The sequence below is a fragment of the Sinocyclocheilus grahami genome, unplaced genomic scaffold, assembly GCF_001515645.1.
Source record: "Sinocyclocheilus grahami isolate Dianchi unplaced genomic scaffold, SAMN03320097.WGS_v1.1 scaffold996.1, whole genome shotgun sequence".
NCBI lineage: Eukaryota > Metazoa > Chordata > Actinopteri > Cypriniformes > Cyprinidae > Sinocyclocheilus > Sinocyclocheilus grahami.
In genome coordinates this window covers 25,185-44,261 of record NW_015506175.1, presented here as the reverse complement: position 1 = coordinate 44,261, position 19,077 = coordinate 25,185, and the positions used below count along the sequence as shown (strand labels likewise).

Here is a 19,077-nt window from a genome sequence, read left to right as displayed (position 1 = left end):
AGTGTGTGTGTGTGTGAGAGAGACAGAGTGTGTGTGTGAGACAGAGTGTGTGTGTGTGTGAGTGAGACAGTGTGTGTGTGTGAGAAACAGTGTGTGTGAGAGACAGAGTGTGTGTGAGACAGTGTGTGTGTGTGAGTGAGACTGTGTGTGTGTGAGTGTGTGTGAGAGACAGTGTGTGTGTGTGTGAGAGAGACAGAGTGTGTGTGTGAGAGGTGTGTGTGATACAGTCGAGTCGACTATGTTCTGTGTGGTTCTCACTGGTGAGATCAGCTGCAATGTTCTCCAGTATTTAAGACCCCAGACAACCACACGCTGATTATAAAAGAGAAATCACTACAAAATGATTTTATTAGTAACGGTAACCGTATTTATTCTGTGCACATATAAATGTAAAAAAGACATACAGGAGATGTGCAGAGATCATGTCAGTTCATTAAAAGCTTGTTTTTTTTGTGTTTTTTTTAACAAAGAGCTCAACTTTCATGTCTTCACACTGATATGATTCGCTGAGTAACTGCTTTCCTTCCAGTGTCACAGATCATCAGATGAGGTTTATTAGTGCTCTGGAATCACTACAAACTGTACTAAAATAACCCAACAACATACACTGCTGATTAATATACTACCGTTTGCCTGTCTGTCATTGATTAATGCAAGTAAAGAGTCAAACTGCTTTGCATCTGCAGTCTGAGGAGCAACATGCACTAAATACATAAGAGACGAAGCCCTTCTGTCTCATTAAAAGACACATTAAGCAGCATAATTTGGTTGATTCACAGTTATTAGAGCTTTGGTTTGTTCAGGTGAGTTAATATTGCTGTTGTGTTTGACTCAGTTGGAGATGAGGACACGATGCTGTGATTTCGTCCCACGCTCGGCCGGACACCCACGGGACCCGCGCTCTCAGAGGCATTTCTGTGGCTTTTAACAACAATGCTAATGATTCTAACGCTACTTAGAAACACTAATTTATGTACAAACCCTCACGTCTCTGAGATAAAAGGCACGTCTCACAGCGTCACACTGACATCAATCTTCAGGTTCTGTGGATTTCAGCAGATCAGCTCCATCTTCACCGACTACGGAAAAACAAAAACAAAGGTTATCATGAAAGCTTGTGTTCATTTCATTCAAACAAAACAGTATCCTGACATACAAATGAGAGCCACAAAACTCCCTTCTGTAATAAGAAAACCGCTTCTATACCATATTAATGACTTTACATATGCTCATGATTCACACAAGAGATGCATTTTCTCACTCATCTCCAGATATTTTTAGCAGAAATCATTGGCTGCAGTGTAGTTTGACCTCTGACCCCTGCGGACACACACAAGAAACGTGCTGCTGATATTTCTGTCTGTGAACAGCACAGTATTCGTCTGTGAATTCATCAGCACATGAGCTGCAGAAACCATTCAGATCATGGCATGCTTTGCTGTTTTATACTTGTTTTCCTTTATTTTATATTATATTATCATAAACTGGAATATAAATATGCACCATACTGCATCTCTGGGACACTACATGTGTTCTGAACGGTCAATAATCTTCAGACCTTCAGTCAGATCTTTAAGAAGTCGGTGACATTCGCCTGTCCATCTCTGTAAATGAACCTGCTACACTGACCATACCTGGTGTTTCACAGAGACGCTTGGTCGGAGAGCTTTAGCTGCACTACGCTTGTTGTCCTACATGTCGTGTTTGTCAGGATGTGTGCGAGCGTTAAAATGCTGATGCTGAATAAATCAGAGAACAGCACATTGAATTCAGTCTCACTCTCACACATGCCTGCACATTCGCTCATATTTTAAATAAATGGTTGTATCAGAATAGAAGTATCAATACTGATTATCATTACAGCTTGTATTAAGCACAGCCCAGCGCCGTGTGTCACGAACCGCTGCCGTCATCGCAGGACATGCGAGCGCTCATCTGACATAATCTGAGGCAACAGAGCACAAGATTATTGTGGCTTTTGGCTCGACACAAAGAGCGACAAAGCGTCAGCAAGAGGCTGTTGTACACAGTGCAGATGTGAAGAGAACGGTGACATGTTCTGTGTCTAGACTTTGTCTTTGTCTAGACTGCAGTGAACTCTACTCAACAATCTCTGTTCTGTTACCCAGCACTGGTTATGCACTGCCTTACTACAGTATGTGTAGTGACCAGAGCTTTATTTTACTGCTCAAGCATCCTGTAATCTGAGGCTTTGATCCAAAGTGATCAGAAACATCATTTAAAACAGAGCTTGTTGCTGCTTGCAGATGTAATCAGTGCTCATTTCTGGATTTCTAGAGCTGATCTGCCCATGTTCCCATGCGTTACCCTCTGGAGCGTCTGCGCAGGTCGCGTTCTCCTCTGCAGACTGTGTGATCGCTGCTGCCTCTGCCGAGGGTTCTGGAGCTGGGCTTGGTTCCTCAACCGTGGGCTCTGGAGCCGGAGCTGATTCTGGAGCTGGGCTCGGTTCCACTGCAGCTGGTTCTGGAGACACAGTCGGTTCCTCAGCCGAGGGTTCTGGAGCTGAACTCGGCTCCTCAGTCAAGGGTTCTGGAGCTGAACTCGGTTCCTCAGCCGAGGGTTCTGGAGCCAGAGCGGATTCTGGAGCTGGGCTCGGTTCCACTGCAGCTGGTTCTGGAGACACAGTCGGTTCCTCAGCCGAGGGTTCTGGAGCTGAACTCGGCTCCTCAGTCAAGGGTTCTGGAGCTGAACTCGGTTCCTCAGCCGAGGGTTCTGGAGCCAGAGCGGATTCTGGAGCTGGGCTCGGTTCCACTGCAGCTGGCTCTGAAGCTGAACTCGGTTCCTCAGCATCTGGTTCTGGAGCTGAACTTGGTTCCTCAGCCGAGGGTTCTGGAGCCGGAGCTGATTCTGGAGCTGGGCTTGGTTCCACAGCAGCTGGTTCTGGAGCTAAACTGGGTTCCTCAGCCGAGGGTTTTGGAGCCAGAGCTGATTCTGGAGCTGGGCTTGGTTCCTCAGCCGAGGGTTCTGGAGCCGGAGCTGATTCTGGAGCTGGGCTCGGTTCCACTGCAGCTGGTTCTGGAGACACAGTCGGTTCCTCAGCCGAGGGTTCTGGAGCCGGAGCTGATTCTGGAGCTGGGCTTGGTTCCACAGCAGCTGGTTCTGGAGCTAAACTGGGTTCCTCAGCCGAGGGTTTTGGAGCCAGAGCTGATTCTGGAGCTGGGCTTGGTTCCTCAGCCGAGGGTTCTGGAGCTGAACTTGGTTCCTCCGCCAAGGGTTCTGGAGCCAGAGCTGATTCTAGAGCTGGGCTTGGTTCCACTGCAGCTGGTTCTGGAGACACAGTTTGTTCCTCAGCAGCAGCTGGTTCTGCACTCGGGACAGGCTCAGACACAGTGAGTTCTGGAGCAGGGCTTTGCTCCACTGGACCTGGTTCTTGAGCTGCGGTTGGCTTCGCTTCAGGAGCTGTGTCTGCTTGCTCCAGTGTGGGCTCCGAGCTCGTGTCTGATGGGGCCTCTGGAGCTTCTGTTAGCTCAGCTGGCTTGGGTTCTGGAGTGCTGGTGAGATCTGATGCAGGTTCCACAGCTAGAGAGGGTTCTGCAGGCGTGGAGTCAGTGGGTTCTGAAGCAGCGGGACCATCATCTGCATCTCTCTCCTCTAGAGGAGCATCATTAGCGCTGACCGTTGTCTGCTCTGCTTCTGAGGCCTCCACCGTCTCGTCCGGTCCGGGACCCAGCTCATCCGGCAGAGTGCTTTGAACTGGCAGCTGCATCTGATCCGAGACGGTCTCGCTGTCTTCTGCTACAAGCCCATTACGAGAGACTGGCAAAAAACACAAGCAGAGAGGAAATAAAGTTTATTTACATGCATTACACATGCAAACACAACTGTCTGTCATCAGAATAAATTATTTCTTTTGGTTTCTCAACATAAATAAGCTAAAGAGTTCTCCGTTTCCTTGACCTACTCTGTAAAATGTGCCTAAAGCAGTATCTTAAAAGATATAAGCTCAGGCCATAAACTGAAGATGCTTCTTAACCAAATTATTCATTTTTTCATCAAACCCCTGAGTAACTATAGACGTGCTTGTCTTCATTCAGGTAGCAAAAATCATATCAGAGTTAAATCCATTGTTTGTAGTCTGTACAGCAAAATGCTAAGCACATCCCAGGTATTTTTTTCCCTTGAAAAATGTTTCAGTTTGATTGGAGGATTTTTTAGCATTCTCGTCACGACATGAGTTTGTCAAGCAGAAGTGCAGCTGTGTGTAATTCACCATCTATATACACACACACACACATACAGAGAGAGAGACACAGACACACACACAGACACAGACACACACACACACAAAGAGAGACACAGACACACACACACACACAGACACAGAGAGACACAGACACACTCACTCTCTCACACACACACACACACAAAGAGAGAGAGACACACACACACAAACAAATCAGCAAGCACTGACATGTTTAATGATCGGTAGCGCTTTAGCTGAACTCAGAAACAGTACTATAGCAATGAGTAAATAATTAAAAACACACATTCCTGCCTCACTGAAATGGTTAATATTTATCTTTCCACAAACACTAACGAAGCATCAGGGAAGATGCTCTCATGGAGACCAGCAGAAACACTCAGAATAGCAGCATGTCGAGCGTCTACGGTCCCCTATCTTCTTCACACTGTAAATGCTTCATGTACATCACACACATTTCATTCAGCTCATTTCAGGACAAAATTACTTCTTAGGTATGTGCTTTCTATTTGTTTTTTTTATAATCTTTAATAAACGAGGAGTTTGAAAGACACACTTATAACAGCATTCACAATCTAACCAACAGCGATGATGTCACCGTTTTATTTGCATACTGAATACCAGAACACCATTCCTAACTCTGGAAACGCAAATAACTTCCAATAAATCATTATATTACAGAGCGATATTGAGATTTCGAGTCTAGACTGGTGGATCAGGTTTGAAACTCGGCACTGAGCCAGAACCAGCGATCTGAGGCACACTGATTCTAGGCTGACAGAGAGAGAAGAGCATCCTGCAGTCCAGTCCACGGACACACTCATTCTCCACTCAGCTGTGTGAGAGCTGAAAGCTGCATGAGGAAACCATCTCCATCTACAAAAACTCAAGCAATTTCAGCAATTCAGTTTATAAGCCGGGTTTTATATTGTGTGTGATGGAACAATGCGTGTCAAATCACACACACACACACTCCTGCACACACACCTGGAGGTGTTGCTCTGTTCAGACTCGGAGCTCATTTCCTCAAATGCTGCGATGAAAAAGTAATTTCCTGATGGTCAGCGACACGGAGGAGAAACAACCTCCAGAGCAAACAGTGAACAGACTCACACTCAACAATATGCCCTTCTCTGTCCATGTGGAGACTTTATCATCAGCAGCAGAGCCTCCGGAGACGCTCGAACACAAAAACATGCAGCATTCAACATCATCAGTCTGACTGCGTTCCTCGCTAGTCCATCAAATCCCTCTCAACAGGTGCTGTATTATATGATGCCCTTTCATTCTTGTTTTCCCTCATGATGCATTTTAATCCATGCTAAATGAACCTTCTTGTCTTGCTTAATGCCTACACTAACCCCAAACCCTCTCCTCCAAAACCACACATCTGAACATGAGCCAAGCAGTGTTCCTGAACTCAAACATGAGGATCTCTCTCTCTCTCTCTCTCACACACACACACACACACACACCGTCAGAGCCTGAGGTGTGTGTGTTTGCATCACGCTGGAGTTTTCGGAGTTGTGCCGCTCCTGAAACCCAGAGCTGGATCTGGTGTGGAACAGAACATGTGAAATGAATTCTGTGATCGTCTCAGCTGTTTTCTCAAATCAATGGACAGTATTCCTCCGTGTGAGACTTTGTGTCAGTTTTTATAGAGTGTGAATTTTGCACAACGACACAAACCTATCAGAGAAAGGAGAAAACAGCCCATAGAAACATGCGGTAAACCGCTGGAAATGGCATCATGATGCAGACAGTGTTCAGATAAATGTACAGCAAGCACTACATCTCACGAGCGAGTCTCTCTGAGCTGAATGGGAGCACCGATGTGAAAGTGATCTGGAAACACAGCGGACTGGTCTGAGCAGAGCCCGGGGCTGCATGTGTCCTAGCCCGGGTTTGAGCTGTCTGTCCTCATATCCATCATCTGTTCAGGGACCCCACGGCACAAACTCATCACAACAGCTGGACAGACACAAACATAACCTTGCACATGCAGGATATCAGTTGCAATAATTAAAGATCGCCCATAAATATTATTAATGAAAAGATGTCATCTCTGACTAAATGTGTTAGGATTAGTAAAAATGATTCTTTTGTGTTTGGCACTGTCAGTTAATTCATGCACAGGTTTGGTAATATCATCAGGCCAAGCTTTTACCAAACTGCTTTAGTTTAATAGCGATGTTTCTGAAATGACTTACGCAGAGTTTCTCCGCTCGCCTCCTCCGCTTTGACGCGCGGTGGGTTCTCCTGCGCGAGCGTCTGTGTGCTGGACGATGAGCAGCCCATCCTGACCAAACCACTCCAGCTCTGTGTGCACGCAAAACCTCCTGCAGTTGCTCCTCTCTTCAGTTCTAAGCGCTGAATATGCCGCATGTGCTCCTGTTTGAGACGCGCATGCGCTCTCCGTGCCCACATCTGAATAATCATCTGAAACACATGCATATTAGAAACTACAGCAGCTGATGAGCGGGAATCTGGAAGAATATAGAGCCTCATAAGGGAATTTTAGTGTAGTTCGACATAAGGCTGTAAATTCCAAGGAAACCTATACACACTATGTTTCCATCCAAAGATTCGAATTAAACTCGTGCGCAAAACTGGAATATCGCATAAATTTCCATCCAACGAGTCAAAGAGAACAAAATAGTCATTTCCTGGTAAACTGGCACTAAACATCCCTGAGAAACTAGGAGAAGCCACTGAATATAATCATTCTCAAATATGACTAGCGCCTCAGAGCGAGCAGACACACAGCACACGCGAACCAGCTGTTTGGGAACACTCCAGCTGTGTGTGAGACGGCAATTATACAGAAATACTTTGACAGACTTTGCTCAGGCTTTTCAGAACAACATATAGACGCTGAGGACGAGATCAGGTGATTGGTATAAAGGTGAATTTATTCGGTAAATGTGTTTCATGCGGTTTCTTTCTTATTGGATAAAAAGTGTATCCTACTCAAACTAAACTAAAATTTTATGCGCATTTTTAGACGTTTCCATCCAGCGTTTTTATGCGATAATCCAAAATGTGCATAAAAATAGGTGGATGGAAACATAGCTAAACACAACCAATCCCTGCACTTTAGATAAAAGCATCTATAAGCATAAATATAATGCATACTTTAATTTACAATTAACTATGGACAATTAATAGCTAATAAACCAAAACAAACAATGGGTTTTGATATATTCTTTCACATTTTTGTTTCTCCTCTCAGCTCTCACAGGGACTTTTAATAAGTTTAGTTTCAACCCTAATGATATACATCTGAACAATGTAATCCAAGTCTTCAGTACTGCTTGAAAATCACAGGCAGGTATTTGATGAGGGTTGGAAGTAAAACCTGAAGTCCTCCAGAGAGCGCGCCTCTGCTGTAGAACAGTCCTGTGGGGTTTTACTGCAGCCTTCAGTTTTTGATGTTCATTCACCATATACCTGGTTTTACACACTACACCTGTTAGTGCTGACTGAGCATGACAGTCACCTGCGGTGTATTCCAGAAAGCGGGGTTTGCTTGAAACTCAGAGTTTCCCATCTCAGGGTAAGTCAACTCAGAGTTTGTTGAACCTCCTTCCAGGAATACACCCCTGCTTGCTCTGGAAAGTAATGAGAGTCACCAGATCAGTGAAAGGGGCGTTCTCGACCATGTCACCTGATTGGCTCACATCACAGTTTAGGGGTGGGGTCAGCTAAAGGGCATCATCGGCCCTGTCCTAAATGGAACACTTCATGTGCACTTTTGGTCTTGCGTGCGCGTGTCCGTTAAGTCCACGAGACCGTAGGGTGTCCCATAGCGTTCAGAAGGGTGCCCTCGGTCTGCACTTCTGCCGAGACCACACTGCAGACTTCTACCCGACAGTCAAAGCGGCGTTACGTCACGAAAGTGCGGACTCAGAGGAATGCCTTGTCCAAATACCCAGACTTGCCCTGCGTCTCAATGTTCATAGTTGAACAATGTTGTTCATCTTTTTCAATTTTTCCTTTACATTTGAATGTTTCTCGTTGTATTGTTCGGATGTATGGCATAATAATAATAATAATAAAAAAGATACCTACGAGCGTAATTCTCACTCACGTGCTGTGCTGCTGATTAACATGATATGATTTCAGTTCTGTTGCTTTTATATAAAAAACTATGATGAACAAGACACTCAAAGTGCTTGCTATTTAATTCCATACGAAAGGTGTATTTATCATCCATTTGTACTTTAATACAAACATGTATTTTAGATTTTTATAGAAATATGACAACAATCACATATCTCACAGAGATCGCGCTGTCATCGTGTTTGGGAACATTCATGCATGATTTAAATACATAATCACATGAAATCAGATAAAGAAATAAAACATTTTAGAAGAGAACGCAGCATCACGGTTGTCTGAACCAATGAGCATTAAGCTGTGTCTTCAGCCAGTCGTTTCCCATCATGCTTTACATCAGCGCAGTCGCGAGGGTTTTTTGGCACACGTCAGCGTGACATCAAAGCAAGTCGGACGTAACTCGGACACTTTTCTAACCAGCATGCATCTCGCGGTGATCACTGGTGAATCCAAAGCCTATTTATTTCCAGAACATGATGCATGATGGGATACACTAATCCTGGAATAGCGCTCCGGAGCAGTACTGGAGATAGTGTGGGTTTAGTGTGCTTTAAGGGCATTACCCTTTTTTTCCGGTTTTAAGAGCTGCGACAGTCTTGCGCACGCGCTCTCAAGTGGCCAAGACCACAAGTGTGTGTAGCACAAGACCAGGCAGAAGAGCGTGAGGGTTCAGGGTGCCATTTGGGACAGGGCCATCATCATCATCTTCTTCTTTCTTGTTTTAATGGCGGTCGGCATCCAACGTTAAGGTGCATTACTGCCAGCTACTATACTGGAGTCAACTACCTCCCAGATAATAATAATAATAATAATAAAGATGACAACAACAAAAACACTTTTAAATTCTGTTAATTAAGCCAGTTTTTGTCAGATCATTTAATAAACTTTAATTGTTATGACCAATAAGTATATCTTTAATGCTAATTTCAATAGAACTTTGTTTCCTAATTTCTTTCTTTACCAGCTCTCTTTCTGTGATGTACTTTTGTCAGTGACGTAGTGTGTGTTCCTCTGATTCCTCCTCTTAACAATGATCACATCAGACAGTTTCCTTATTAGATGTAATGTTTTATTTAACCCTGTGTCCCATTCTCAATCGTGTAATTATACTTTCTATTTTCTTATTTGCTTTACAAACCCTCCTACTTTCTCCTGGATTCTACAGTAATGTCTACCTGTTACTTCCCTATCCCAGTTATATTGACATTGCTTTCTTATACTATTCTTAACTACTACTTTTGCTCATGATTTCTTATATAGGATTCCATAATCTCATCTAGTTTACATGCCTCCTTAGCTAAAACTTCTGCAACCTCGTTGCCTTTACTTGCCATGTGTGCTGGAATACACATGAATACTATCCTCACATTTACTCTCTGCGGTCTAAATAAGATTGGATGAATCTCATATATGCAATCCTGCCTATTCTTTGATGATATTGAGTTAATTGAAATCAATGGTGAACTGGAATCTGAACATATAATTACTTTCTTCTGTCCAGTACAGGGCAGCAATTATAGCATCAACTCTACTGTATATATTGCCAAGTAATCTGTAGTTCTTTTGTAAAGGGCATGATTTTCACTGCATGATTTAGAAACACCCAGCAGTTTGAAAACGCTTACTCTGGTTCTGCAGAGAGCTGGTTCTCCGGCCTCTGGTTCTCTGGCCTCTGGTTCTGCAGAGAGCTGGTTCTCTGGCCTCTGGTTCTGCAGAGAGCTGGTGCTCTGGAGTGCTGGTTCTCTGGGCTCTGGTTCTCTGGCCTCTGGTTCTGCAGAGAGCTGGTTCTCTGGGCTCTGGTTCTCTGGCCTCTGGTTCTGCAGAGAGCTAGTTCTCTGGCCTCTGGTTCTGCAGAGAGCTGGTTCTCCGGCCTCTGGTTCTGCAGAGAGCTGGTTCTCCGGCCTCTGGTTCTGCAGAAGGTGGCAGTAAAGCGCCTGAGGAGCGACAGCCCAGAATCCAGAAGAAGAGCTCAGCTGCTGAAGCCTGGCGGACAGTAGGCATGTTTGTCTGTTTTAAAGCATGGGTTTTCCCTCTGAATTTGTTTTTGTTTTGTTTATCTTCAGAAGCAGCAGATGTGGATGGGTTACTTGCATATTATTAATGTATTGTTTACTCTGATGGTTTTGGTGCTGCTGCTGGTTTAATGCAATCTTAAGTGTTACATTCATGTAAATATTTTTTCCTAAAATTTCCCATTCAAACGGATAACTTTAGTTCTGCTTTCTCACAGAGACGTTCCCCTCCGTCTGTCTTTAGTGAAGGCTGTCTGATCAGGATCAGGCTCGTAAGTGAAGAGCAACAGAAAGCAGTTGATTTATTCCCGTCAGTGCTGTGTGGTGAACCGTTCTCGCCTGTCGGGCCTGTCAGTGGTCTGATCAGGGCTATATGTTCACTAGATGGACACCAGTAGAGACTCACAGATCAGCCTGTGCTTCATCTGTTCACACCTGCCTCTAAACATGCAGACTCCAGCTGCAGAAGCCCCACTGTTTACACGGTCTCCTCTAATCTAACGATTAGTTCAGATCATGGAGCTGATGACGGAACCCAGTCAAGTGTTTCAGATAACTGCAGTGTTGTGGATCTTTGACCACCAGGTCGGCGGAAAGCACTGTTATAACAAAAAACAACAGGTTTACTGGATTTACTATGGTAAAGCAGGCTTAAAACCATGTTCTTTCCCCATGCAGGTGGATGACGCCATCAGGAGCACATCGAGTGTCAGATAAATAATGTCTCTGTTTCACGGTCCAGAAGACCCCAGAGACGTCCTCATTACAAGTTCAGTACATCTGCAGGATCCGAGTGGTGATGCTCTGTGGAGTTTTAATGCACTATGAATGAAACTTTTACAGTTTTCAGTCTTTTTTTTTTACTTCAAACATGTACAGTCATACAGAAAATGGATTATGCTGTTAACTATGCAGTACAATAATTTGGGATAAATGTCATTAGGATGTGAGACACAGATCTCGATGTTTTCGCTCCACCGCTGATCTCACACCAGTTCATTCTCCAACAGTTCAATCCTCTTCATCACGTTGTCTAGTGTGTGCTGTTAAGAAATGATGTAAACACTGGATCTTTTGAGTTCATGTATGTTTTATGTATTAGTGATATGTTAGACACTGACGCTTGTGTCAAATAAACCACACATTTCACACTGAAGCACTGTATCGCAGCTTGATTTGCTCTCTGATCCTGAAGCTTTGTTTGCCTGAGAAACATGAAATAGTGATGGTCGCTTCTGGAACACTGCTTCACGACGCTTTGAAACCTTTGTGAATCATTTGTTTAGAAACAGTGTATCGGAGCGCATTAAATGAGGCTTCATTACATCATACCTGTTTCGAAACGTTTTGAAACTTCAATGGTTTGCCGTTGGGGGGGTGATCTCTGAACCGTGCGCGTTCACTGAGTCGCCCCCAGCGGGGAACAGCGTTTACCTTATCTCAAATCAGTTTTAGCAATTTGCAGACATTTTTAATGCAACATTTGTGTAATTATAAGGATGAATAGTGGTTAATAGTCTCTTACTGGCCTGCTTTCCATAAAACAAACAAAACAAGCCCTGCAAATTAACAATAATTATTAAAAACACAGACACTTCACATATAATGGCACTGTATTATTTTAATTGCATTTAATATTTTAAAATGTTAAGAAAGCATTTGCATTGGTTTTGTAAAAGTTGTTTTTCATGTTCCGGCATGAGACGTCAGTAGCGTGTGGTGTTTGGAGCCAGGGTTAGAAACAGTGTATTATTTTGAGACGCAGTTAGTTCAATTGATTTGAAGCTTCGAAAAGTTAAGTTTCTCCCATCACTGTCACCTCCCATGAAACTGCTTCAGTATCTGTATGAGAGGTGCCAGCCTCAGCGTCTTCTTTACTTTAACAAACAAAACAAGCCCTGCAAATTAACAATAATTATTAAAAACACAGACACTTCACATATAATGGCACTGTATTATTTTAATTGCATTTAATATTTTAAAATGTTAAGAAAGCATTTGCATTGGTTTTGTAAAAGTTGTTTTTCATGTTCCGGCATGAGACGTCAGTAGCGTGTGGTGTTTGGAGCCAGGGTTAGAAACAGTGTATTATTTTGAGACGCAGTTAGTTCAATTGATTTGAAGCTTCGAAAAGTTAAGTTTCTCCCATCACTGTCACCTCCCATGAAACTGCTTCAGTATCTGTATGAGAGGTGCCCCTCAGCGTCTTCTTTACTTGAATTACTCATGGTGGGTTTTTCAATATGGTAATTAATAAATGAAACCCACAGTGAACCTTGCCTATGAAATAATGTTATCAGTGTTGAACTGATTATTTCTTTTAAATTATTCAGACGTACATGAAGAAACATATTTTACTTACATGATATTACTCACTACTATTGAACCTTTTGACCACCAGATGGCCACAAAAAACCTAACCCTAATCTACTGTGTTGTGTTTAATTTCAGCAGAATGTCTGAGGTCTATGAACTGAACTGAGTGTGTCAGATGAGCAGATAAATAAAGGGACTGGTGTAAGAGTAAAGCTTGAGTCTGGGATAAAGGATATATCGCTGTGAAACCCTCCACAGAGCGTCAGTGCTCATGTTGTGGAACAGCATCATCTTCCCACATTCACACTGATGTGACACTGACCGCTGATCTGAGACAGAGAAAACACACAGTATTATTTGTGCAGGGAAGTATCCATTTACAGTGTATTAAAAATATTTGCACACTGCTATATTGATTTATCTAAAGCATTCTGGTGGGTGAAGCATAACACTTGTGGAGAAACACTGTTCTGACAGCTGATTCTTCTTTCCTGAAGTTGAACACGTGTTTGTTCATGTTTAACAGCGGTGTATACGCAGCTACAGACTCCAAAGCTTCTGTTTATGATCTGATAACATTCATCACAGACACACATGCTGCAGTACCTTCACAGCTGTGAATCTGAGTCTTCAGTCTGTCTGCGATCTGCTCCATTTGACTGAAGTCTTCTGCGTAGTACGCATGTTTCTGCTGCGGCTCTGACGCTATAAACTTCAGCTCTTCTTCTGCAGTCTCTCCCACACCCACTGCATACAGAGCAATACCTACAGAAAGAGAGAGTTGAGCTAGTTTGCCGGAACTGGACTCGGTCTTGTTATTTGGAGATATTTCTCCATTTGTCAGATGTTAGAATGGCTTTATGATCAAACATTCATTAACTGACTGCATGAGGTGCATCCTTCTCTGTCCACTACAACTCATCTATCAGAAATGTTAATATGTGAATGCAACGCAGTATTTTAGTTTCTCCTTATTAACACATTACAGGGAGTCTCTAATAATGATATATGTTTAGTACCATCAGCTTTGACCTTGCTGGCCCATGTGAGCACATTGTCTTGCGAGTGTCCATCTGTAAACACTACGGTGATCCTCTGAGCTGTTCGGCTGCTGTTCCTGAAGCTGTTCTGGATCAGGTATTGCAGGGCGGCGCTGATCACGGAGCCACGGCCCATATAGCGGACGGCTGAGACGGCCCGCTGGAGCTCGCTAGTGCTGCTGTACTGGCCCAAAGTGAACTCGCTGCGGACTTTAGAGGAGTACTGGAGCAGCCCGACCCGAGATCCGGCTGGCAGAGCGCTCACCGTTCTGCTCACAAACCGCTTCAGCAGATCAAACCCGGTAATGCCCACATGTCTGGAGCCACTAATGACGAACATGAGATCCACAGATCCACGTTTACAGTCCAGACCTGCAACAACAATTTGTTAAATGTATTAAACCTGCATATTCTTGCAGAGAAAAGAGCAAGTAAAAACAATGAGAGCCCTTTTTAGTAAAGTGGCCAAACTATATCAAATGATATTCACCAGAAAAGTGATGATAAAAATCACTTCATAATTTGTAACGAGAGTAATGAGTTATATCAGTGTGATTCAGTTTAATGAGCTGCTGAGACTGTGATTCTGTTCAAGGAACATTAATGAGTTCTTTTTGAGTGACAAAATAATGCTGTAAACTAAAAGCACATGTGCTCATCAGGTGTGCGTCGTGTATTCTGAGAGCTGAAGAGCTCTGGTCACGAATGCATCGCTTCCAGACACTCAGAACACAGCAGTGCAGAGAACCAACACTTACCACATGCTTTACCATCTGGAGCGAGTGTGAAACCTTTCCTGCAGCGGCACATGAACGAGTGGTCTGTGTTTACACACTCGTGTTCACACTCGTGGATTCCTGATGCACACGGATCAGATGCTGAGGAGATCAGAGCAGAGATGTCATCAGTACGAGTTTCCTAAACATCTAAACCGGGAGACTTCAGCTCAAACACATCTGAACTAGAATCCAGGTCTTCAGGATTATAATATATCTTCCGGATGATAATGCCGTATGAGCCTGAGCCCCATAGGCAGGTGGAGGCGTATTTCATCTTTTTACAGTGGAAGTGAAGGCAACAGACTGACCTGCACACAGCTTTGAGTGGAAGACAGAAACCAGTGTTTCTATCTGGCTGAAAGTGTCCACCAGATGCACGTGTTCTGCGTACGGCTCGCTGCCGATGGCCTGCAGGGTCACCAGATCCACACGGCCGACTCCCACAGCGAAGATCTCTATCCCGGCCCGCCGCGCTCGATCCGCTTCCCCCTCCACAGAGTCCTGCGGCCGGCCGTCGGTCACCACCACAGCGACGCGAGGCAGCTGCATGTGACCGGGCCGCGCACCGCGAGCCACAGAAAACACCTCCTCGCGCGTGAACTGCAGCGCTAAACCCGTCATGGTCCCCGACGCCAGGTGCTCCATGCGCTCCACAGCGCGCAACATCAGCTGCTTCTCAAAGTAGCTGTTCAAGAAGAACTCATTCTGCACCACGCTGCCAAACTGCACCAGTCCCACGCGCGTCTCATTGTGAGCCACGTTCAAGAACAGCAGCAGGTCCTTGATGAAGGTCTTCATCCGCTCATAGTCTTCAGGCCGGACACTGCGAGAGCTGTCGACCACAAACACCAGATCCAGCGGCCGTCCTTCACAAGAACGCTCTGCATAAACACAACAGCATGCAGTTCATACAGTGAAAAAGACTGAATCACAGTATCTCTGTGATCTGAATACCTGTGCTGTTCTGTTCTGCCGTGTCTCGCGGTGATGGTTTGCTGGGACACACAGCACAGCTCCAGATGAGCAGCAGAATGAAAGCTGGGCTCTTCATTTCAGAGAGAAGAGATTCCTTCAGCTGGAGCCACACAAAAACAGTAAAGCATGATCAGATGTTTCAAATCATCATCAAAGTTTCAAATATGATAATGCATGTTAAAAGCACGTAATGGGACATTTGATTCAAAATCTGTACCGTCTGTTCACAACAACATATGGGAATGCTGCGTGTTCTGCATGTGTAAAACTGACACAATGTCTAATGCTTGATAGATCAAACAAAAGTATATCAGCGTAAATCACGATAGGAGGCTCATAAACAAACATTCCAGAGCAAAATAGATAAATAGTAACGTTTACTAGTCATTTAATAGTGCACACGTACCTGTTTTTAAAGAGCAGAGACTGTTGAACAGAGGTGAAGCAGACAAACACGCAGAGCAGAATCCAGATGTTTTTCTGCTGCAGGACGTTCATCCGCCCGCGTCCTCCCTCTGAGCTTTTCTGCTTCAAGGGAAAGTACTTTTCTTGGGACTACTTTAGTTTTTCTGTTGTTGACAGTTTCACCGTTTCTTTGGCCTGAACCGCGTGACTGGTTGCTCAAGCAAACCCTTTAACATATGCAGTACTGACATTTCAGTTTGGATTAATTCTCCTCAGTATTTATCATACACTCAAAGTATCATTGTGGCCTGTTCAACCAGGAGAGGACATTTTCAATGCATGTATATGAAACAATAAAAAAAATCAATTTAAATCTGCTTAGTAAACTCAAGATAATTAAGTGTTTGGTTTTCTCAAAGAACACATTCTTCTTCTGCTTATAGTTTGAAGAGATTTGGATGAAAACTGTCTCCAGTGAAGGATCTGAACTGGAGCTAAGATCTAATCGAACCCAAACAGACCTTCAGTGCTCCATTAAATGCTATATAAAGCTATAAAGATCTTCTGCCGTGCGCTCAGGACTGAAGTGACTTCAGCCGCAGCACACCAGCAGTTTCTGTGATTCCTCTGAAGGAAACACTGCTGCCAGACCTCATATATCCCTAAACTCTGATGACTTTAGCAGGTTACGTCTTACAGTAAAATGATTGTGCTTACGTGTAAATAAGTACATATTAGTATGTGTTAAATGACGTTTAATGATGGTTTTGTTACCAAGAACGGTACAGGCCTGGCAGAGAGTTGAAGAATCTATTTGTATCTCCTTAGAACTGTAATATAGGCTACTCATATCTAGGGTATTACTATGTCATGCAAGTATTCATCTTATATGTTTTTGTTTCTTATCTCTGTTTTGTTCAGCTCTGGTTTATTTTTTGTGTGTGTGTGTTCTTTTGAAAATCTAATAAAAAGAAAATAAAAAAAATAGTGCATGATTTGGTATTTGCCAGTAAGTAACTGCGACGCCGCGGATCAGTAGTTGTGTGCTGGTAATTTTTTATAATGATTTATTTTCTATGGGCGGACATGCAGTGGTTTAACCTAATTTATGCCCAAACTAATTTAAAGGCTGTTTCAACAGCTGTGAATGATGAACAAAGACTCGAAATGAACGAAAAACGCACAAATATGAACAGTAAAATACACCCAAATTATTAATAAAAACATAGGATATACAGCTAAATATGAATGAAAGTATTCAGCCCATACAGAAGTCACATTGATTGAAATATATTAATAATAAATACATTTTCATATATCTAAATATCTTAAATTTAAATAGAAGAAAATATATTTTATACAATATATATAAGTATATTTCGAAATATATTTAAATATTTGATTTTGGTCACTTTTTAACATTTTTCACATATAAACATATGTAAATATATTTTTTATCGGAAACAGTTACATATATTTATTTCCTTTATATGTCAATACATTTTTATATCAGACTATGTAAATATATAAATTTGCAATATGTGTCCATATATTAATTTCTAATATTTCTTAACATTACATTTATGTATATGTAAATATATTAGATTTCTATAAATGTAAATTGATTGAAATATATTAATAATAAATACATTTTCATATATCTAAATATCTTAAATTTAAATAGAAGAAAATATATTTTATACAATATATATAAGTATATTTCGAAATATATTTAAATATTTGATTTTGGTCACTTTTTAACATTTTTCACATATAAACATATGTAAATATATTTTTTATCGGAAACAGTTACATATATTTATTTCCTTTATATGTCAATACATTTTTATATCAGACTATGTAAATATATTAATTTGCAATATACGTCCATATATTAATTTCTAATATTTCTTAACATTACATTTATGTATATGTAAATATATTAGATTTCTATAAATGTAAATATATTTTAAAACAATATGTAAGTAAATTAAACCTACATATATGTAAATGTCATTGTTATGCCGGTCGGCGCAGGGCTCTACGCTTACTTTTCTTTTTAGGAGCACCTTCTCATCAATAATCCAAAATGCTATCAAAAAGTAGCCTTCCCAATAAGAGGGGATCAGACTATGTAAATATATTAATTTGCAATATACGTCCATATATTAATTTCTAATATTTCTTAACATTACATTTATGTATATGTAAATATATTAGATTTCTATAAATGTAAATATATTTTAAAACAATATGTAAGTAAATTAAACCTACATATATGTAAATGTTTTAATTTTATATAGATTATAATTTGCCCCTTCATAATAAATCAAACAGAAATTGGAAACTGTTTCCAAAAAAAAAGCATGAACCAACAAAAATTTTGAAAGCTCATGATGTTTCTGGCACATAAATAAAAGATTATCCTTCTGTAAGCATCCAGGGTCACAAATATGCAAGTCTTAGTAGGCACTCAACACATTTCATTTAAATATTTAAGAGCCATCATTAACCATGCACACAATTCATCAACTAATCACGCCCTTAACCAACCCACTTCAAATAATTAAGTGAAAATCATATGCAAAATATTTTCTTTTCTTTTTTTTGGGCAATTCACCATTTAAAAAAAAAGCAGTATCATGCCTGGGCTTCTTTCATTGCAGGTCATTGTTATGCCGGTCGGCGCAGGGCTCTACACTTACTTTTCTTTTTAGGAGCACCTTCTAATCAATAATCCAAAATGTTATCAAAAAGTAGCCTTCCCAATAAGAGGGGATATTTGACTCCTCTAACTTTATTAAAAGTATGTCATCTTTTGTCAAATTCTTAAAAAACATATATTTTATAAGCTTTTTAAAAATTGTAATTAAAATGACCGAATAAGAACAAGTAGAATAAGAAATATAAGTTACCAATCAAAGGAAATCAGTATTAACAAAATTAATTAGTAGAGGTGGCACAGAAGAACACACAAGTGGCTTGTAGGTATACTTTCAGACATTTAATGAGGCTCAGAGGTCGCATGAGTGCAACTAAATCCATAAATTCATGATGATAATGTTTTAAATATAACATTTTGAATATAGAAATATTAAATGATTTAAATAACTGAAAAGATACTTTAAAAATTAAACTAAAACTGCCAGCAGGTGGCGGCAAGTCACTGATTTTATCACGGAATCATTCATTCAATTGATTCGTTCGAA

The 19,077-nt window shown here is 41.7% G+C and overlaps 2 protein-coding genes across 2 annotated transcripts; both read right to left on the bottom strand.

The window, feature by feature from the left end:
- Positions 1-464: 464 nt before the first annotated feature.
- LOC107565353 (cell surface glycoprotein 1-like) lies at positions 465-6,700 on the bottom strand. Its single transcript, XM_016250567.1, has 3 exons — positions 6,433-6,700; positions 2,329-3,777; positions 465-1,079 (listed from the first exon to the last, which is right to left on the bottom strand). The coding sequence occupies exons 1-3, from the start codon at positions 6,518-6,520 to the stop codon at positions 1,030-1,032; spliced, it is 1,587 nt and encodes a 528-aa protein (XP_016106053.1). The 5' UTR covers positions 6,521-6,700; the 3' UTR covers positions 465-1,029.
- Positions 6,701-11,232: 4,532 nt separating this feature from the next.
- LOC107565363 (matrilin-4-like) lies at positions 11,233-16,089 on the bottom strand. Its single transcript, XM_016250579.1, has 8 exons — positions 15,870-16,089; positions 15,443-15,563; positions 14,797-15,369; positions 14,468-14,587; positions 13,689-14,081; positions 13,276-13,434; positions 12,906-12,998; positions 11,233-11,389 (listed from the first exon to the last, which is right to left on the bottom strand). The coding sequence occupies exons 2-8, from the start codon at positions 15,537-15,539 to the stop codon at positions 11,340-11,342; spliced, it is 1,485 nt and encodes a 494-aa protein (XP_016106065.1). The 5' UTR covers positions 15,540-15,563; positions 15,870-16,089; the 3' UTR covers positions 11,233-11,339.
- Between the last annotated feature and the right edge of the window lie 2,988 nt (positions 16,090-19,077).

Excerpts from the sequence above, each read along its gene's own strand:
- LOC107565363 (XM_016250579.1), bottom strand. The coding sequence starts at position 15,539 with ATGAAGAGCCCAGCTTTCATTCTGCTGCTCATCTGGAGCTGTGCTGTG. Across the intron at positions 13,435-13,688 it reads CAGCAAGGTCAAAGCTGATG|GTATTGCTCTGTATGCAGTG; the intron begins GTACTAAACATA and ends CTCTTTCTGTAG. Across the intron at positions 12,999-13,275 it reads TCAGATTCACAGCTGTGAAG|ATCAGCGGTCAGTGTCACAT; the intron begins GTACTGCAGCAT and ends TCTCTGTCTCAG.
- LOC107565353 (XM_016250567.1), bottom strand. The coding sequence starts at position 6,520 with ATGGGCTGCTCATCGTCCAGCACACAGACGCTCGCGCAGGAGAACCCA. Across the intron at positions 3,778-6,432 it reads GGCGAGCGGAGAAACTCTGC|TCTCTCGTAATGGGCTTGTA; the intron begins GTAAGTCATTTC and ends GTTTTTTGCCAG. Across the intron at positions 1,080-2,328 it reads CTGCGCAGACGCTCCAGAGG|TCGGTGAAGATGGAGCTGAT; the intron begins GTAACGCATGGG and ends GTTTTTCCGTAG.